The sequence below is a fragment of the Malaclemys terrapin genome, chromosome 3 (assembly GCF_027887155.1).
Source record: "Malaclemys terrapin pileata isolate rMalTer1 chromosome 3, rMalTer1.hap1, whole genome shotgun sequence".
Lineage (NCBI taxonomy): Eukaryota > Metazoa > Chordata > Testudines > Emydidae > Malaclemys > Malaclemys terrapin.
The window spans coordinates 150,027,085-150,044,002 of record NC_071507.1 but is presented as its reverse complement, the minus strand read 5'-3'; the positions used below and the strand labels follow the sequence as shown (position 1 = coordinate 150,044,002).

Sequence of the window (16,918 nt, the reverse complement as noted above, 5' to 3'; positions counted from 1 at the left end):
GCACTAAAAATTCAATGGGAAAAAAGCTTAATTTTTAAAAGCTAAGCTCTTACAAATATAATGTCACTATATTGTTCCCACTAGAGTGCAAGGATTGTCCAGTGGTGAGAGGGTGCTAGTCTGGAGACTTGCGCTCAATTCCCTGCTCTGCCACAAACTTCCTGTGTCACCTTGGGCATCTTTCCATTGACTTCCATTGGCATTGAACCAGATGCTACACTCATGGGGGATATAAGTACCTAAAATATGTAGATAGAGCACAATGAGCATGTGGCTAAGGGTGGAACAGGAGCTACCACCAGCCATGCTCTGCCTGCCACATAGTGACTACTTTTGAGGCATCCAGCAATTTTCTCACCCCCATTATTCCTCTGCTTCAATCTCCAGTGGCCTCTCTAGCTGCTCACCCATCCACTAGTCTCATGGGGACCAATGAGGTACAGGGGATGGTGCAGCAATTGGAGCTTGGAGCCTCATTTTGTTTTTTCACCACCTGTGCTACAGGCTGAGTGATATTGACAGTTACTTCAAAACCCTACAGGGTGGGAGCCAACTAAATCCAGAAAGTCCACCCCCCACCCCCAATCAACCAATGTCACAGCCTCAGGGACCTGTTTTAACACTAGTAAAATTCCAAATTAATTTGTGGTCACTGTAACATCAGGAGGAGTTAATAAAGAAAATGTAATGGTCTCTGTGTGTTTGTTACATCTCATTCTTGTAACTTACAAGTCTGTATCCTCATGGCCCCATTCAAGAAATGATCATACAAAGTAAATTTTCAGTAGTTTTATTGAAAAATGCCTCCTTTGTTTCAGAAATAAATAATATAAGGCAGTGAAATTCACAATTTGCAGTTAAAATATAAAAGCAGCAATTCTATATCCATAGTCTTGCAAACAATTTCCAACTGCTTTTGATAACTAAGAAACATTATATTCTGAAAAAAAAATCCATACTAAATATACAACACAAACATGCAATTCCATCTCTGCAGGATTGACTGCAATTTGGCATAAATGTTAATGAGTCTACAAGGAGATTTAAAGCATTATAAAACTATATCCAGTTGATACAATGATTTCAGCTACATTACTTAAGATTTGTGGTTGTTAAAGGAGATGTATAAGAGCAATATATGCCCTGCAAGGTATAACTAAGGATAGAAAAAATTGGCAATGATGTAGAAGGAGTTGGTTTGCTTTTTACTAGACAAGGCAGACTTATGATGTGACTTAACTGCAAACAGGCAATAAAAGGAGGAAAACTGTAGAGCTAAAGCAGACAGCCCTTCGAAAATTTGCAGCAGCTCTGGTTTTTGGTGTTTTGTGGTTTTTTTTATTTATTTGTTTAAAGAAAATGCAGCATTGTGATAACTGAATGCACACATTAAGTTCTAAGCAGCCACTTTAAGCAAAAGTATTTTACAAGCATTTCAAGAGCAAGAACGAAATCTATAGTTACATACATTGCTATTCGCACATAAGCATGATACTCCTACAAGATGTGAGTGCATTTCTGATTTGAGAAGGTAGCATTGGAGAATATAGGATACACCCACTCTGTATGTATCTGCATATGTGAGCATAGCACAAACAAAAACAAACAACCAAAAACACAAAACAAGACAGATCTTTTATGGTTTTGTTTTTGCTTTTCTCGGTAATGATCTTTTCCAGCACATTTGTTCAGGGTAATCCTGGTGAATGCATTTCAACTTCATAGTCCTCATATTCATCCTCTCTCCTTTCTGACTCCATTGGTACTATGTAGGGCTCACTTTCGGGTTGATATGGTCCACTTTCAGGTACGTATGACTCTGGTTGAAAATAGTTGTCTGATTGAACATTATAGTTATCGCATGTCTTTGAATCCACAAATATAATGAAAGTTAGTTTGGCTACATAATGTTAGTTCAATCTTAATTTCATATAATAAATGTCTAAATTAATAATTCACTGATTTTTTTTCAGTTTCGTTCATGGAATTTTTTTGGGGGGGTGGGGGCAGGAGAGGCAGTAAAATGATAAGAAAAATGAGATTTGGTTTTGAAAGGCCTTCTAGGATCCAGCTCTTTATAACACAAGAAACATTGCAGAAACAGTCTTGAGGTGTTATGCAAGGGCCCAATAAATTGTTAAAAAATAAAAATAGTCTTTTACATCTACTTCAATCAATCTAAAAAAATACTTGGATTTGATTTAAAAATTAATTAATTAATTAATAGAGCAAATGGATTACATAAAAAGAAAATGTTTGACTGGCTTCTAGTAATGTTCTCTGAGGGTGGGAAATAAATGTACACATAACTATCACCAGTGGCAATATGCAGTACATGTCATTTTCTGATGCTGTTCCTCGTAACAGACTGAGTTACAGCTGGTGCTGGAGGAACACCAAAGACTATAGCAAAACAGAAGAAAAATAATTATAAAACTTTAGTATTTAGAACTGCAATTACAAAACCCAACAAGATTACATATACAAAAAGGCACATGCCCTGAATCAGACATGTTGATCACAAGCAACAGACAGGTAGATTTCATACAGAGTCAAAGATGTTATTCTGGCAAAGAGCAAGCAGCAGCAGGCTTTAATGCAGAAGCTTAATGTAAAGATGTTAACTGATTTTAGTGGACACGATCCCTTACAAATCATTTACAAGCCACAATTAGTTTACTATTTACATAAGTCATTTCTTGTTTATCAGGTTAAATCTGTCTCCCACAATGGTGTTACTTCTGCTAGTTAGTAGTTTTATAAGCCTCCTTCAGTACTGAGGCTTCTGATGATTTTGGGGGGGAGGGTGTTAAAAATAGTTGTTTTTCTACTTTATTACTAAAATGCAACAGGCTTGATAATGAGTTGACATCACTGTCCTTATGCCATTCACGAATATTGTTAGTATTATATGAGGCCAACACGGTTCAATTTTAACCATATCCGTGGTGAAATATCCATACAGACTCATTTCCTACTAAGCACGTGCGCAAACATCTCAGAAACAGGTTTTTCATGTATTCAAACTGTAAGCAGCACTGGAGACTTAGAAAATGTGTTAGCCGGAACCTGAAACAGGTCAAAGATTATGTTAGTTTTTAAAAAGTCAGACTGCTGTGCAAAAATATAGTCATCCAACTAAAATACACAATGGTTAAGTCAAACGCATATATCTATATATGTATACATAACTGTTCACTAGGAAGGATAGCACTGCTGCAAAATAGGTACAAGTTTAGCTCTTTTTCATTTAAACAAGAATCTTGGGTTAGATCTGTGCAAGTACTTGGCTTTTTACACCCAACAGTACTGAGTCTGTATACACATATATATATATATTTTTTTTTTCATGTATACATGCACAGTATGCTAGTGGCAAACCATATCCAACATCAGTATCACATACACTAATTGTAAAATGCTACAGTGCACACATATGAATTTGTTAACAATACTGTGGGCCTGGACTTTCTTCATGAAAATGGCCCTGCAGGACTCTAGGTATAGAATATGTTATATTCTGAGTGCCCCTCTTGCCTAGGCTATTAGTGTCTTCTCATTAGTCAGAAATTGATGGCCATTGTCATCCATTATTTGACTCCCTGTGACAGCCCATTGTTTTAAACTGCTTCTCACAGCAGGAGGCTGGCTCAGGGCTAATCAGAGACTCATGGGGTTTAACTCAGTGGAAATTGTAGGATAGTGGAGTTTTTCAGTTGTTTGCACTGTAACAGAGAACAGTTTTTGTTTATGGAAAATTTTAATTTCAGGTATTAATTTTGTATAAATAATCCTGATGTTGATCAAAAAACAGACACACAAAAATTGCCAACCAGAGCGTTCTTTTTACTTTTCAAGAGAAACATGGAGTATTCAACCTTGTTCTGAAGAAGATTGGAGGGAGGGAGAGGAGAAGAAGAAGAAGAAAATGGTCATTTAAATCCTAACAGCAAAATAATCATCTACAATCCTTCTATGTATTAAAAAACAGTTATTTGTATAATTTAATCACCTCCTTCCTAAAGCTAAACACATTTCAAATCAATGCGAGACAAGTTTGCATAACAATCTGAACAGCTGCTCTAAGACCTGTCTATGTTAAAAGGACTGAACTGTTCCAAGATGTTATGTTACAACTAAGCAGTTTCAGTACCATTTGCTCCTGAAATGATTCAGTATGTCCACACTAGCGGGCCTGTCTTGCATTAAGCAGCTCCGCATCTGTGAAAACTATTTAAAATGACTACAGTTTAAGTTGTCAATAACCTACCTGGGAATCCTTGACCATTGTAAGCGATGCTAGAACACTGGGATGAATCACAGTAACCAGGTGGGCCTGGGGGACCTCGAATACCCCCATTTCCAGGACGACCCGGTGGCCCAGGTGGCCCTCGTGAACCTGTAGAACCTGGTGGGCCAACTCGAGACTCTCCTGGTGGACCTAATTTTAGAATTAAAAGGAAGATAATTTTTTTAAAGAGTCAACCTGTCATAAACCACTGGCACTACTGGCGTCTAGACTATGAACGAGCCTTTGGTAAGAAAACATTGACATTTGGTTCTACATGTGGTCAATGAAGCAACCAAAGAGAACCAAAATGTGACTCATAACTGGTTGCTTTCCTATGTGTGGCTAATTTAAGGTCTTTATTCACAGAAACTGATTTGGCAAGGTTTGAGCCACGCTAAAGACATCAATGAATTCTCTGGTTTATTTCCACTCTGTGTAAGATATGAAGATCTCAAGGGAAACTACTACATTAGACAAGCACATTGGATTTCAATTAAAACATAGGAGTGCATTAATTCTGCTACCCTGCAACCCTATAGTAGATGAGGTAATGTTTTCTTTGGAACAGGCTGTATTATGGTTAACAGAAATGTAGAGTTTCAACTGGGGCTAGAATTTGTTGCAAGCTTCTTATGGCTCTTGTAATGAAAAAATCATGTTTAAACTAGTAAATTAAAGGCAGAAACAATGAGAAAGCCTAACTATTTCTGCCAAGACATCAGTAAATGATCAGTAAATGAAATCAAATGGCACAAATAAAAAAGTAACAGAGAAAGGATCATATTCTGTACTAGTAACGCTATGCTTTGCCGCTAAAGGACATCAGTGTAACTACAAACATGATCCAACAATGGCACTAGACATTCCAAAAGTATCAAGTGATATTTTGTTTCTATCAAATAGAAAAAAGTGAGAAAATGTCCATTTCAACCCCTGATTACTGAGTCAATAAAGGTTCAATCAGTATTTTCATCAAAAATATTTTCATGTGCCAATGTGCCAGAAGAATAAATTATATGATAAAGTCAACTTTCTACTAGCCATGTCTAAAAAATATTTCTAGTTAAAGTTTTCAGCATTTCACTTTATTTCCAATACATGTCAAAAATGTAAAGTGCATTGAGTAACATATGCTTATTTGCTATAAGGAGCAATTAAACAATCTGACTTTCTAGGAAGTTTTGTTCCCTTTTACTTCTACTGTTCTGTAAGCTGATGTAAATTAAAAACAGAAAATTTACCAGGTGGTCCAGGCAAACCTCGTGGTCCTTGTGATCCAATCCCTCTTTCACCTTTCTCTCCTGGCAGTCCTAAAGATCCAAAAGGAAATAAAAACCACACACACAAAAAGAGACCATGTCAGAAAACTATATTTTTTCATGCGCTCTCATTGATTATAACATATACTTCAAATAGTTTATTGCTTTATTGCTCTGATCTAGGAAGTCTTAATTTGGATGAGGAAAATATTTTAAGGAAACAAACATCTCAGTTTGAAAGACAAGATTTTTAAATGTAGTGTACAGAGGTAACCTGGTGTGAAGAGACTGTCTTAAAACATAGGAACATCTTTGAGGCACCCATGATTTGATAGAAGTTCATTCCACACATCTACCGACATGAGTAAAGGCATACAAGCTTTGTACATTTCTGTAACAAATACACTTTACTCATCCTTCAAAACCTAATGAAATAGTGTTAGCCAATGTTATCATATAGCTGGATTCAGAAGTTCATTATTTTCTTTTAAGTGGTAAATATTTATAGTAAAATCTATGTTAGAAAACACAACACTGTGTACACATTCTGAAGTGTAATGGCCAGAACAATTGAGGGCCAGATTCACTGGTTATGGCTCCCTTATGCTATTGCAAACCAGCCATAACCCAGGCTTAATCAGCCATTTAAACTGAGTTTACACCTACTTTGCATCACCAGAGCAGCTCAAAGCACCTGAAGTGTACTGGCACATCTAATCATATATTTCCCATATACCTATTACTCTGCTTCAGCTGAGACACACAACTGCAGTGTCACTAAGCTACGGTTCACCCCACATTCTTGTTAACGAATCTTATTTTCCCCTCATCCTGATGCCAATTCAGAAAAGTAGCCTGTGAAGATGCAGCTAATAGCAGAAACAGCTTTGAGAAGAGAATGTTCTGTACTAAGATATCTTGATAAAGTTGAGATAGCGTTTAGACTCTGTAGTGACTGGTGTTCCATAAATACCACATGGAGAGAGAAGTACTGTAGATGCAAATCTTTGTAATTTTAGATCTTGTCTTCAGACACTGAATATTCCACTGTACCAGCTGTACCAATACCTTCAGAGCAATTCAATTGGCTATGGAAAGCTATATGCTTCATGGCCTTTCTGGCCGGTGCAGCTGTATTGCATTCCTCTGCTGACAGCTTTTGAAATATGGTCATACATATGCTCTTTGAGTACTACTCACCTCTTTCACCAGGTGGTCCTTGGTCGCCAGGTGTTCCTGGGAACCCTGGTCTTCCTCCAGGTCCAGGTTCTCCTCTTGCCCCAGCGCTTCCTGGAGGCCCTGGTGGTCCTGGAGGTCCTGGTTGATTGCGGTTTGCATAGTAATCATTCGGGATTTGATTCAGCATGTGATTGAACCGATTCATTTGGCCTTTAAAGAGAAAGAAAGAGTTTTTAAATCATTTTTCATTAAAATCACACACACACACACCCGCCACCCACTGTGCAAATAGTGGAGAATTGGAACATATGCACAGATTAAGATGAATGCAAGATATGATCATGTAGAATAATGGGGAAAGGGAGGGGGAGAGGGGAGATTCTGGCAGCAGACACTAGTAAATAAAAATTCACAGCCACTAAAGGTGACAAGTGAAAACTGAGATTTGGATTACAACAGCCTTGTTGGTTGAGCCCTGGCAAAGAATTCTCTCCTAGTCTGCAAGGCAGCAAAGACTAATTCCAAAAGATGATCTGAAATGCAGTTCTAGCCATCAAAAATAGACATTTCTGGGTACTCTGCATTCAAAGAACAGATATTACAGTGGCAGGGAACAGAAGATGAAATTCAGCCCCATGCCGAGGGCTTGCACAAGGGCGATGTATCACTTAAGCTCTAAGGGTACATACACTTCTGCTAGCCCTGATCAAACTGGCAAATTTAACTCCCAGAGAATGTTTGTGTTGCTCAAGAGAGACAGCTCTGTCCAAATAAGTTCTGAAGGGGAGACCCAGCTATTTATTGTTGACTAGAAGCATGGTGACCATGCAGAGGAAGGCTCAGTATAGGGAACCTAAAACAGAAGAAGACATCCTAGTAGTTCCATTACAAGTGCACACTGCTTGGGCACAACTTGATATTTTTTGGCTGAACAAAATCAGTATGGCACAATTCCATATCTATCTGGGGTTACCTCAAAAACAGCAGTATCGGGGTCTAAGCAGCACATGCCCTATTGCATAAATAACATAAATAAGCAAATTTTGCTCTGTCTTCTTGGGGGCCTTCCTGACAGCAAACTCTGTGCAGCTGTGGTGTGGAAGAGGTAGAGATGATTTGAGAAAGCTGTGCAGGAGGGTTACACTTCCTGTGCAGCACAGAGCTGCACTCTGGGGTTGCTCCCTGTAGGGTGGCATAGGGAGCTTAGAGGATCCTCCACTGCATGAATCCTCCAGTGGTCACTCCTGCCTGGAGGTAGGGGCACATTAGGGCTACAGGATGCTACGTCAGCTTTGGGGCTGAAGTAAAACCAAAAACCATTAAAATATTGTTTTGGGGCCCTGAATTTTGGGATTTACCCAGTGCAATTATTTCTTCCCTTGCATAACACAATTTGTCCTGTGTGCATCGCTTGCCCAGGCAGCATGTGCCAATATACTTCAATCCTAATACCTGTAATGCTCCTTCCATTCCAGCCTTGTGCCTTCCATCTCTCAGAGGTGAGACCTGGTTTATGCCAAAATGTGTGGGGGCTTTGACATCCACAGTGCTAAAACAGGGACTTAGCTGACTGCACAAAATCATTCCCTTCGTGGCATGTGCAAGATCTGAATATGGGTCTCCAGAGGTGACCGATTAGTTCATTAACAAGTTAGCCCTTCAGATTCAGGAACCAATTTTGTGGTGCATTTTCCTTCCATCAGATCGGTGGTACAGAAGATAGCAATGACAACACACTGGCTCCTGTTATGCTTTGCAGCCAGGATCCTTTCATCTCAAATTTAAATCATTTTGACTTTTCACAAATGAGCTATTAAATTAGCCATATGGAAAACAGAACTAGGAAAAAGCACAACATTGTTTACCATTTATCAATTGTTCACAGACTTGTCTTGCAACAGCTCGCATCATGTTCTGAGAAGCAATATCTCCCTTAATAATTAAAACAAGTATTATATTAGTACATTGTCTGTGCTTTTAAAAAGCCAGTATTTATCACATTAAAGTAAGTGATAAATAAACTAATTTTAAGGTAGTACTTACTCTGTCACCTTTTTCTCCTTTCATTCCAGGTGGACCCTAAAACAAGTTAATTTCCATTATTATTTAATGCAGCTGCATATACTGCAGTTTATTGTATAGGAACACGGAAACATAAAGGGATGAAAGAAAACGGAAGGATGAAGAGAGAAAAGGAAAACATGCTTTGTAAGTGCAGTCTGGTGCATATATACTACACGGACAGGTGCTTTAGATGGATTCGATAGAGCAGCTGTTCAGTAAACCCATCCAGCTGGGTCCTTACATGCACCTGCAACCATGCAGCACCTGCAATTTTTCATCAGCAAATCAGATAGGTCAGACGTTTCAATGGAAATATTTGTATCCAGTTATTAGCAGATGCAAAACTGTGCCCAAAAAAATAGAGGCCACTTTTTTCTTTTAAAAAAGCTACCCTGTTGAAAGCTTTCTTGTACTCCAGGTAAATTATGTTCCTGTCTGTCGAAACAGAATATTATTTCCTCACAAATTCTATCACCTTTCACATACTGTATTTGCTGTTGATAGCCATGCTGATTATCTCTCCTTAAATCAGAAATATTGATCTATTCTGATTCTGATAAGTGACTGCAGTACTTTCCCCAAAATTGAAGGCCTGTTTTTTCTATACCTTCCCTAGATGCTTTCTTAAACATAAAAGGGTAACATTATTTTCTTCAAAGGTTACTGACTATAAGCAAATTCTTACTTTACTCTTCAATTTGTCTCTGTCCTAAACAAACCTGCTATTACTTCACTTTTATTATAAATAATTTACAGTAGAAAAACTACATCGTGAAACTGAGGTTGTAGAAAATCTTAGCTACGCTGAAGAAAAAAATGTCACATGATTCAGAGCTAACTTCACTATTGTTTTTATCCATGTGCCTCATTCTGGGTCTTTGTCCTGTATGGGACCTGATACAGCAGTCCTTTCACAGAAAGGCCCTCTTTACTCCAGTAGGAGTTCTGTCTGGCGAACAGCTGCAGGATTAAGATATTTCGCCCAACATTTAGGTCCTGGAAGTGTTATTCTTGAAAGAGTTTTTACCCTTTCAGCACAATCCTGCAACTGGATTCTCTTTGAACTTTGTGGCAGGTTCCAAAAGAGAATGGGCAAAGCAACCATTTGGGCATGTGACTGAAAACACTCTGACAGATTCTGAAAGAAGAGGTCCGAAGAAGAAAGTCAAACTAAACCCAGAGAGACTGAGGGACTATGACACAGAGGGCACACTGTAAGGTTAAAGGCTGTGTTCCTAGCAGGGCACCTCTGAAAACAGGGCCATATGATCTGGTTCAGTCTTGTTGCATATATTATGTTACTCTTTAATTGTAAATAGTAATTTCAGTCTGAAACAATGTCCTGCCTCATTCATTAACAAACTAAACTAAGACCAAAGACTGCACATCCAGGAAGGGTAGCTATCTCCTCCAAACCCAGCAGTAAGAAACAGAGGCTGTAATCCTGCATTGAGGGATGCAGGATTATGGGCAGGAGTTATAGAAGATTGGGAGAGATGGCTTCGAGTACCTATTCTGTTTCCAATGACATCTCCCTTACTAGTTGCTGAATGCTTCTAATCTTACAATATACTACAAATACCTGTTGTAGTGTGAGCTTGAGCTCTCACCATAATTATTTTCATTTGTCAAGAGCTATATTTCTTTCTCTGACAGCATTTTACCATTTGCATTTGCATTGCATGGCAGTTTGTTTTTGGTGTTGGTGTTGTTTTTACAAGAAGCCAACAAGAATGATTGATTATCCACTTGTAAAAACAAATGTTTTAATTGTCACGATTGCATAAAATACACTAGGGGGCCATTTTTAAAGAACACAATTCAGAAAATATACACACATAATTCATTCTGAAAATTAAATTTTGTGTGTGCATCTCCCATGTAATGTTTTGAGACTTTAGCCTTTTGTTTGCATTCCACTGTTAGCAAATAGAAGGGCCAAGAAAGAGCATGACACAGTTTCCTGGGAAAATGTAATTATGATGCTTGGTATGTTGGATTTTGCAGATTTTCACACTAGATAATAATGACCTCACAAAGATGTTTATAGCTGGGTTTGGTCCATCTGACATAATTATGGCCACAAGCTAAATGCAGATGCCCATTTCAAATAGGCCAAAAATCAGACACATGATCATTTTAACTATTAGTTTGCTCTCTGAGAAATCTAAAAATCTGTTGCCATTTAAAGCCTTTTTTAAATGTATCCCCAGAGATCAAAAAGAAAAAGCTTGCTTGACCCATTTTTAGTGCAAGAGATGCTTTTTGTACAGCTCTAGCAATGCACTTTAATCCTAACTGTAACAACCCCCACCAGATTTTAGAATTTTTCAAGAGCACTTTGCTCCCACGGAAGTCAATAGACATTTCATTGGTGACTTCAGTGGGAACAGAATTAGGGCCAGCACTGAGTGCTTTTGAAATTCTCACTCCTACTGTCTCATGAGCAGACTGCAAATTTTGCCAAAACATGCCCAAACTGCAAAGTAGTTCTGAACATAGACCTTCTGCAAATTCCCAAAGATGACTCGTTCAATAGTCTGCTGCTTCACCTACCTACCATCATAATTAGTTACATCCTTAGCCCTGGTGCCTTTGACAATTTAATATTTTTAAGCAGCCCATTTATCACTATTATAAAAGCAAATGCTGAATGTGGGCAGTAGCTGATGTTTTTCATAACATTCTTGTTGTACCCACAAATAACTTCAATAACACAGTACAACAAATCATTCCACTGAGGTCACAATAGAGCTGGATATAATTTGAACGCAATAGCAGTGTTTCATAAACTTCCTTTGAGATCATAAGGCCTCAAATTAAGGAGTTGGAATGGCTACTTTGAAATGGTATGTGTGGACATGATTCATAGCCGCTGGAGCATGTCATGCCTATAATTTGCAAACTAATAATTGCTTAATAATAAGCACACAACACATATGATCCTGGGTTCAGAGATTAAAGTTTACCGAAGAAAACAGTGTCACATCAATACTCAAAATTCAAAGCAAACGTTGACATAACAGCTTTGAAGCAAGAATAGTTTGACTCCCGGTTGTGCAGACAATGTTAAAGGCCTGCTAGATACAAAAACAACTCTCACATTTCTCTCATGAATCACACAGGGAAATATTATGGCTTTACCTACTCCAGTATATATAATATGAATAGCTAGGTAAATAGGGTGCAATCCACAAAGCAATTTAGGCTCAGAGAGTGGGAATGACTCTGTAGCCCAGTGCCTAGGCCCTAAGGTACCCATGTGCGTATGGTCCAGTCCCCCTGCTCCAGTCACTTTTTCGTTATTTATCCATAGTGGAACAGCTTCAGTGGGAGAGACTGAGGGAGCCCCACATCAGAGTGCTCCACAGTTCAGTGGCTGAAGCACTCTACTGAGAGGTGAGCGATCCCAGTTCAAATCCCCTCTCCTACTCGGGAGAGAGGGGGGATTAAACCAGTCTCTCCCAGGTCAGTATGTTAAGCACTGGGTTAAAGGTTATAAGGTAGGCATCTTCTCCTCCTCCTCCTCCAGTGGCTGTTTTGTGTGCAGCAAAGCAGGGGCCTAACTCATTCCCACAAGAAGCTGCTAAGGTGCCTAAGCCACCTCATTCCAGGGTCATATTCGTGGACAGCAAGAAGCGATAGGCACCTCCCTGCAGCCCAGACTTAGGTGCTTATCTCTGAGCGGGGCAGGGCTTAGCCCACACCCCTCTGGTTGGCATCTCCCATTGGCTAGTTTAGGAGGCTCTGCACCTAGCATTCTGGCTTTTGTGGATCACAATCTAAGGAGCCTGTCTCTCCCCATTCGTTGTATAGGGAGCCTAGGCACCTAACTTGGCTTTGAGGATGACAGTGTTGTCCCTGTGATTTCTTAGCCCTTGGCTACACTTGCAGCAGGACAGTGCTGTGAGGTAAACCTGTCTTCGTACAGCTGAGTAGGGAAAGCGCTGCAGTCTGTCCACACTGACAGCTGACAGCGCAGTGGCGTGGCCACACTTGCAACATTTGCAGCTGTGTTGGGAGCGGTGCATTATGGGCAGCTATCCCAGCATTCATGTGGCTGCAACGTGCTTTTCAAAACAAGAGGGAGGGTGGAGTGTGACAGGGAGTGTGGGGGGACAGAGAGTGCTTTTTGGAGCGTGTCAGCACTCTATTTTGCAAGTTCCGAACTCCCGGCCCCCTGCTCATTCATTCACGCACTCAAAGCAAACAGCAAACTGTTTGCTTTTTCTCTGTGGTACGAGTTTGAAACCGGAACTTCTGCATTCCTGCAGCCGGTCACAACAATGGAGAGGACTGGCCACTTGACAAGGTGATCAGTACAGCACTGCAGGTTGATTCCTGGTACACACTCACAGGGGAGAGTCGTAGCTACGCCGCTGTAGCTCTTATGCTTCTCGGGGAGGTGGAGTAATTGCAGCGGTGTACCCAGGGAGAGACAGCGCTGCAAGTGCCCTGCCAGTGTGGACAGGGAGTGAATTCCAGCGCTGGGGGAGGCTTTACAGCACTGTAACTTGCAAGTGTAGCCAAGGGCTTAGGTGCCTACAAGTTAGGCTCCGTGACACTCACCATTGCAACACCTAACCTAGATCCCACCAGAATTCATCACAAATAATTTTATTCAATGAATTTAGTTTCTCTTTCTGTTTGCGAATTGTCAGCATGTTGCCATTTTCCGGAAATGAATTTATTTATACCGGTACCTATTTGCTGAATATATTTTTGTAAATATTTCTTCATCTGTAACATTCTTAAGCTGCTTTGATTGGACACATTGTCACATAGTATGTCTTAGTTCACTGATTAAATGGCTGTACACATGAATTAAAAATTCATTTTAGTCAATTATCCTCGCCACTTTGTGACCATATCCTCTAATGTTTGCTTAAAATTAATTGTTCCGTAGAGCTCATTTGCTGGAGTGTTTACAAAACATGAAAACAAAGAAGAGGGCAACCAATTGAAGCAAACTTCAAATGCTCATATGCTGCATGCCATTTGCGGAAATATTTTTGCAGTGCAGGGCCGACCAAACAAAAAGAAACTTCTCGAGGCTCACATCAGCCAAAAGCCATGTTAGCTGGTTGAAAAGCCTTTTTAAAGGGGCATATAGTATCACTGGTTTCTAAGCAATAACCTTTCCATTGACTTCGTTGGAGAGTGTTGCTCCAATACAAAAGGCAAGATATTCCTCGAAGATATTTATTGCCAGCAAAATTTCTATAGCTGAGAAACATCAAAAGCATTAATCTCGCCAATGCAAATGGATCCTTTCTCTCCTTTCTCATTAACAAGAAGCTGCATTAGTCAACTTTCAAAACTTCACTGAAGCTGAATGAGCCTGAGTCTCACATCTGCAACCTTGCAAAGGAAATACTCTGATTTTGATTTGTAAATGATGCAAAGGGTTGTCATTAATACAGTTGAATACTAAAAACAGACCTGCCTGAACACTAAACTAATTTTCCATTGGGATGTTTGAGAATACTACCCGTTCAACAACACAATTGCCTTTTCAATTACTGAGTGAAGCACTGTCCATTTGTGTCCTCTTCCAGCTTAGCGACATTCTGTTTAGATTTCACTTTATTTTCTTTTAACAGAGAAAAATGTGCACTTCAGCCAACTGCTTGCCAGAATGTTGAGAAAAAGCGGCTGCTGCCACCATTCTAGTTTGTTGACATCCTGTGATGAGGATGCTTGGGGTGACTGAGAGGCAATGTTAGCTTTTGCTTTATCTGGGATTTTTTTGAGCAGTAGGGTGAAGGCTGGAATTGTGGGAAGACTCTGCAGCTGAGAAAGGATAAGCCAAGAAATATACTTTAAAAGACAACAGGCCTGATTGCTCTCTCCAGAAGACCTTCCCCTACTCATGTGCTGTCTCCACAGGACTTGCACGAAGTGAATAAAATCTGAGGCCGCATTTACTCCTGAACAGAGTTCCATTACACATACTGTGCAACCCCCTTTAAAGAGGGTCACAGGGCTAGCCACAACATGCTAGGTTCCTGGAAGGATCTCTCCATTGCAGTTCTATATAGAAAACATAAATGACTTCTTTATTCTTAACAGTTAACAGATGCCATAGTGCTCTGATTCTTTTCTTCTCATTCAACCCTTTTGTCTATTACTGATCTAAAATCCCACTTTCTTTTCTTTTGGGAGTACTTGTTAGCAAATTATCAAGGTGAAACTTTGCAAATCTATGAAAATTCAATTAATCCTTCAGAGAACAGCTTGATTTAGTACTAATGTGCACTGAGGTACAAAACCTTTTACAGCCATGCTAATCTGTTAAGGAACTTCTGTGATCTACTTGAATTTGCAATGTTTGTAAGAGCTGCAATACATTTATTGGCTAAAATTGAGGTGGCCAAATGCATAACCCTGATGTCAACACTCACTGGCAATTTGCCAGGGGCCCGAGGGCTGCATATAATTTGCATTTAACTTTGTGTACTTTTGGTACAGGGTCATAATATTTGATTATATTTGCATCTTCTCTGGTAAGGGCCAGGTCCCGCCACTCTTACTTACACTGAGTGTTACCTTACCACATACCACTCAACAGGAGCAAAAATGACAAGATCTAGTCCTATGTGAACAGAGGTTATTTGCTCCTCGAGTTCACCAACAGCAGCGGGCAGGTGATCAGTTCTCTCCTGGACCTGCAGTTACAAATACCGGGCAGGCCTGGACTACATTTCAGGACTTTGTAGGCTGTACTTGGCCCTTGGGCTGCACCTTTGGCACTTCTAATGCAAAACACAAACTTAAATGTCGAAATCCTGTCTACCATGAGTCTCACAAAACATCTGCACAAAGCACAAGCCAGAATTCCTGCTGTGATCTGTTCTGAAAACATTTGAAACACTAGATGCTATGTCGTGCAGTGTCACTTCACAAGAAAGTGGGAAATTTGAAGCAAATTATACTTTTAAATGGCATGATTAGCATTTAGAAGTACTTAAACAGTACTTGTACTTTCTGAATTTATACAGATTTGGTTAGATTGAGATTATTCCTGCATGGGTCAGGGCATAGATAGCCTCTCTTTTCTTTTGAGTGCCTGTACAAGGACAGACACAACGTTGGCTTTTGTGCTCCTGGCCTGTTAGGAGGAGGGGTGGCTAGCACCAATAGCAGAACTAAAAATAACAATAGCACTTTATTTGTTCAAAGCATTGGACAGATAAACTAATGAATCCTCACAACCTCCCAACAAGCTGGTAGGTTAGGTAGCATTAATTGCATTTTACAGAAGAAGAAAGCTGAAGTGACTTCCCAACGCCTCACAAAGACTGATCCAGGATTAGAATACACGAACACCTAACTTTTCGTGCCTGTGCACATTCCGCCAGACCACACTGCCTAAGAACTATACACTCTGTGAGGATGGAGAACTCTGCCCCTTTCCAAACTGGCTGGCACAAGGGAATGAATCCTGCACCTTTTCAGAGACATCACAGCTCCTGTTCTGGCTGATTCAGCTCAAATGTTTCCTGGGACCATGCAACTTCTGCTCCCTCCCTTCCAATATGGGGCCGTGCCTGTCAAAGCCTCAGTAGAGCCCACAGTACTTAAATAATGTTTAAATCACGTTGTTAAATCACAAACATTTGCAAGCCACCAGCGATCATATAACATTATCAAAGATTTTCCACCTTCAGCATTATACCACTCTTTACTATAAAAAAAAACCAATTTCCAGTAATTCTGCTGACCTAGCTCTTGATGTTTACACAGTGTAGAAATATATGTCTTGGCACATACAGACCGTGCTTTTTTTAGTAAAAACCAGTAACCACAGTTTCCAGCCCCAACTATTAAAATGAACAGAAAGATGTACTATAAAATGAAATTGTTTAAAAATTAGGTTTGTGGCCTTAACTCAGCTTCGATGTATTTACCGCTTTCATGAACATACATGAGACAAATATTTTAAAGCCAGGGTAAGTCACATATTTATCTGCAGCCAGAATATGTTACAACTAATACTGTAAATATAAATCATTCTCTCACTTGTGGCCCACGATCTCCTGGTTTCCCTGGTTTTCCACTTGGACCTGCTACTCCTGGAACTCCTGGAGTGCCCTAAAACAGAAAGACATACAAAGGAATGCTA

At 39.7% G+C, this 16,918-nt stretch overlaps 1 protein-coding gene across 1 annotated transcript in view; it reads right to left on the bottom strand.

Annotated features, from left to right (window-relative positions):
• Nucleotides 1-774: 774 nt before the first annotated feature.
• The window catches only part of COL12A1 (collagen type XII alpha 1 chain), a 136,896-nt gene continuing 120,752 nt past the window's right edge, over nucleotides 775-16,918 (bottom strand). Inside the window, 8 exon segments of the mRNA XM_054024531.1 lie at nucleotides 775-1,699; nucleotides 1,701-1,819; nucleotides 4,271-4,441; nucleotides 5,533-5,601; nucleotides 6,751-6,939; nucleotides 8,595-8,661; nucleotides 8,773-8,808; nucleotides 16,816-16,887. Coding sequence (XP_053880506.1) covers nucleotides 1,637-1,699; nucleotides 1,701-1,819; nucleotides 4,271-4,441; nucleotides 5,533-5,601; nucleotides 6,751-6,939; nucleotides 8,595-8,661; nucleotides 8,773-8,808; nucleotides 16,816-16,887 — 786 coding nt within the window. The 3' untranslated portion in view covers nucleotides 775-1,636.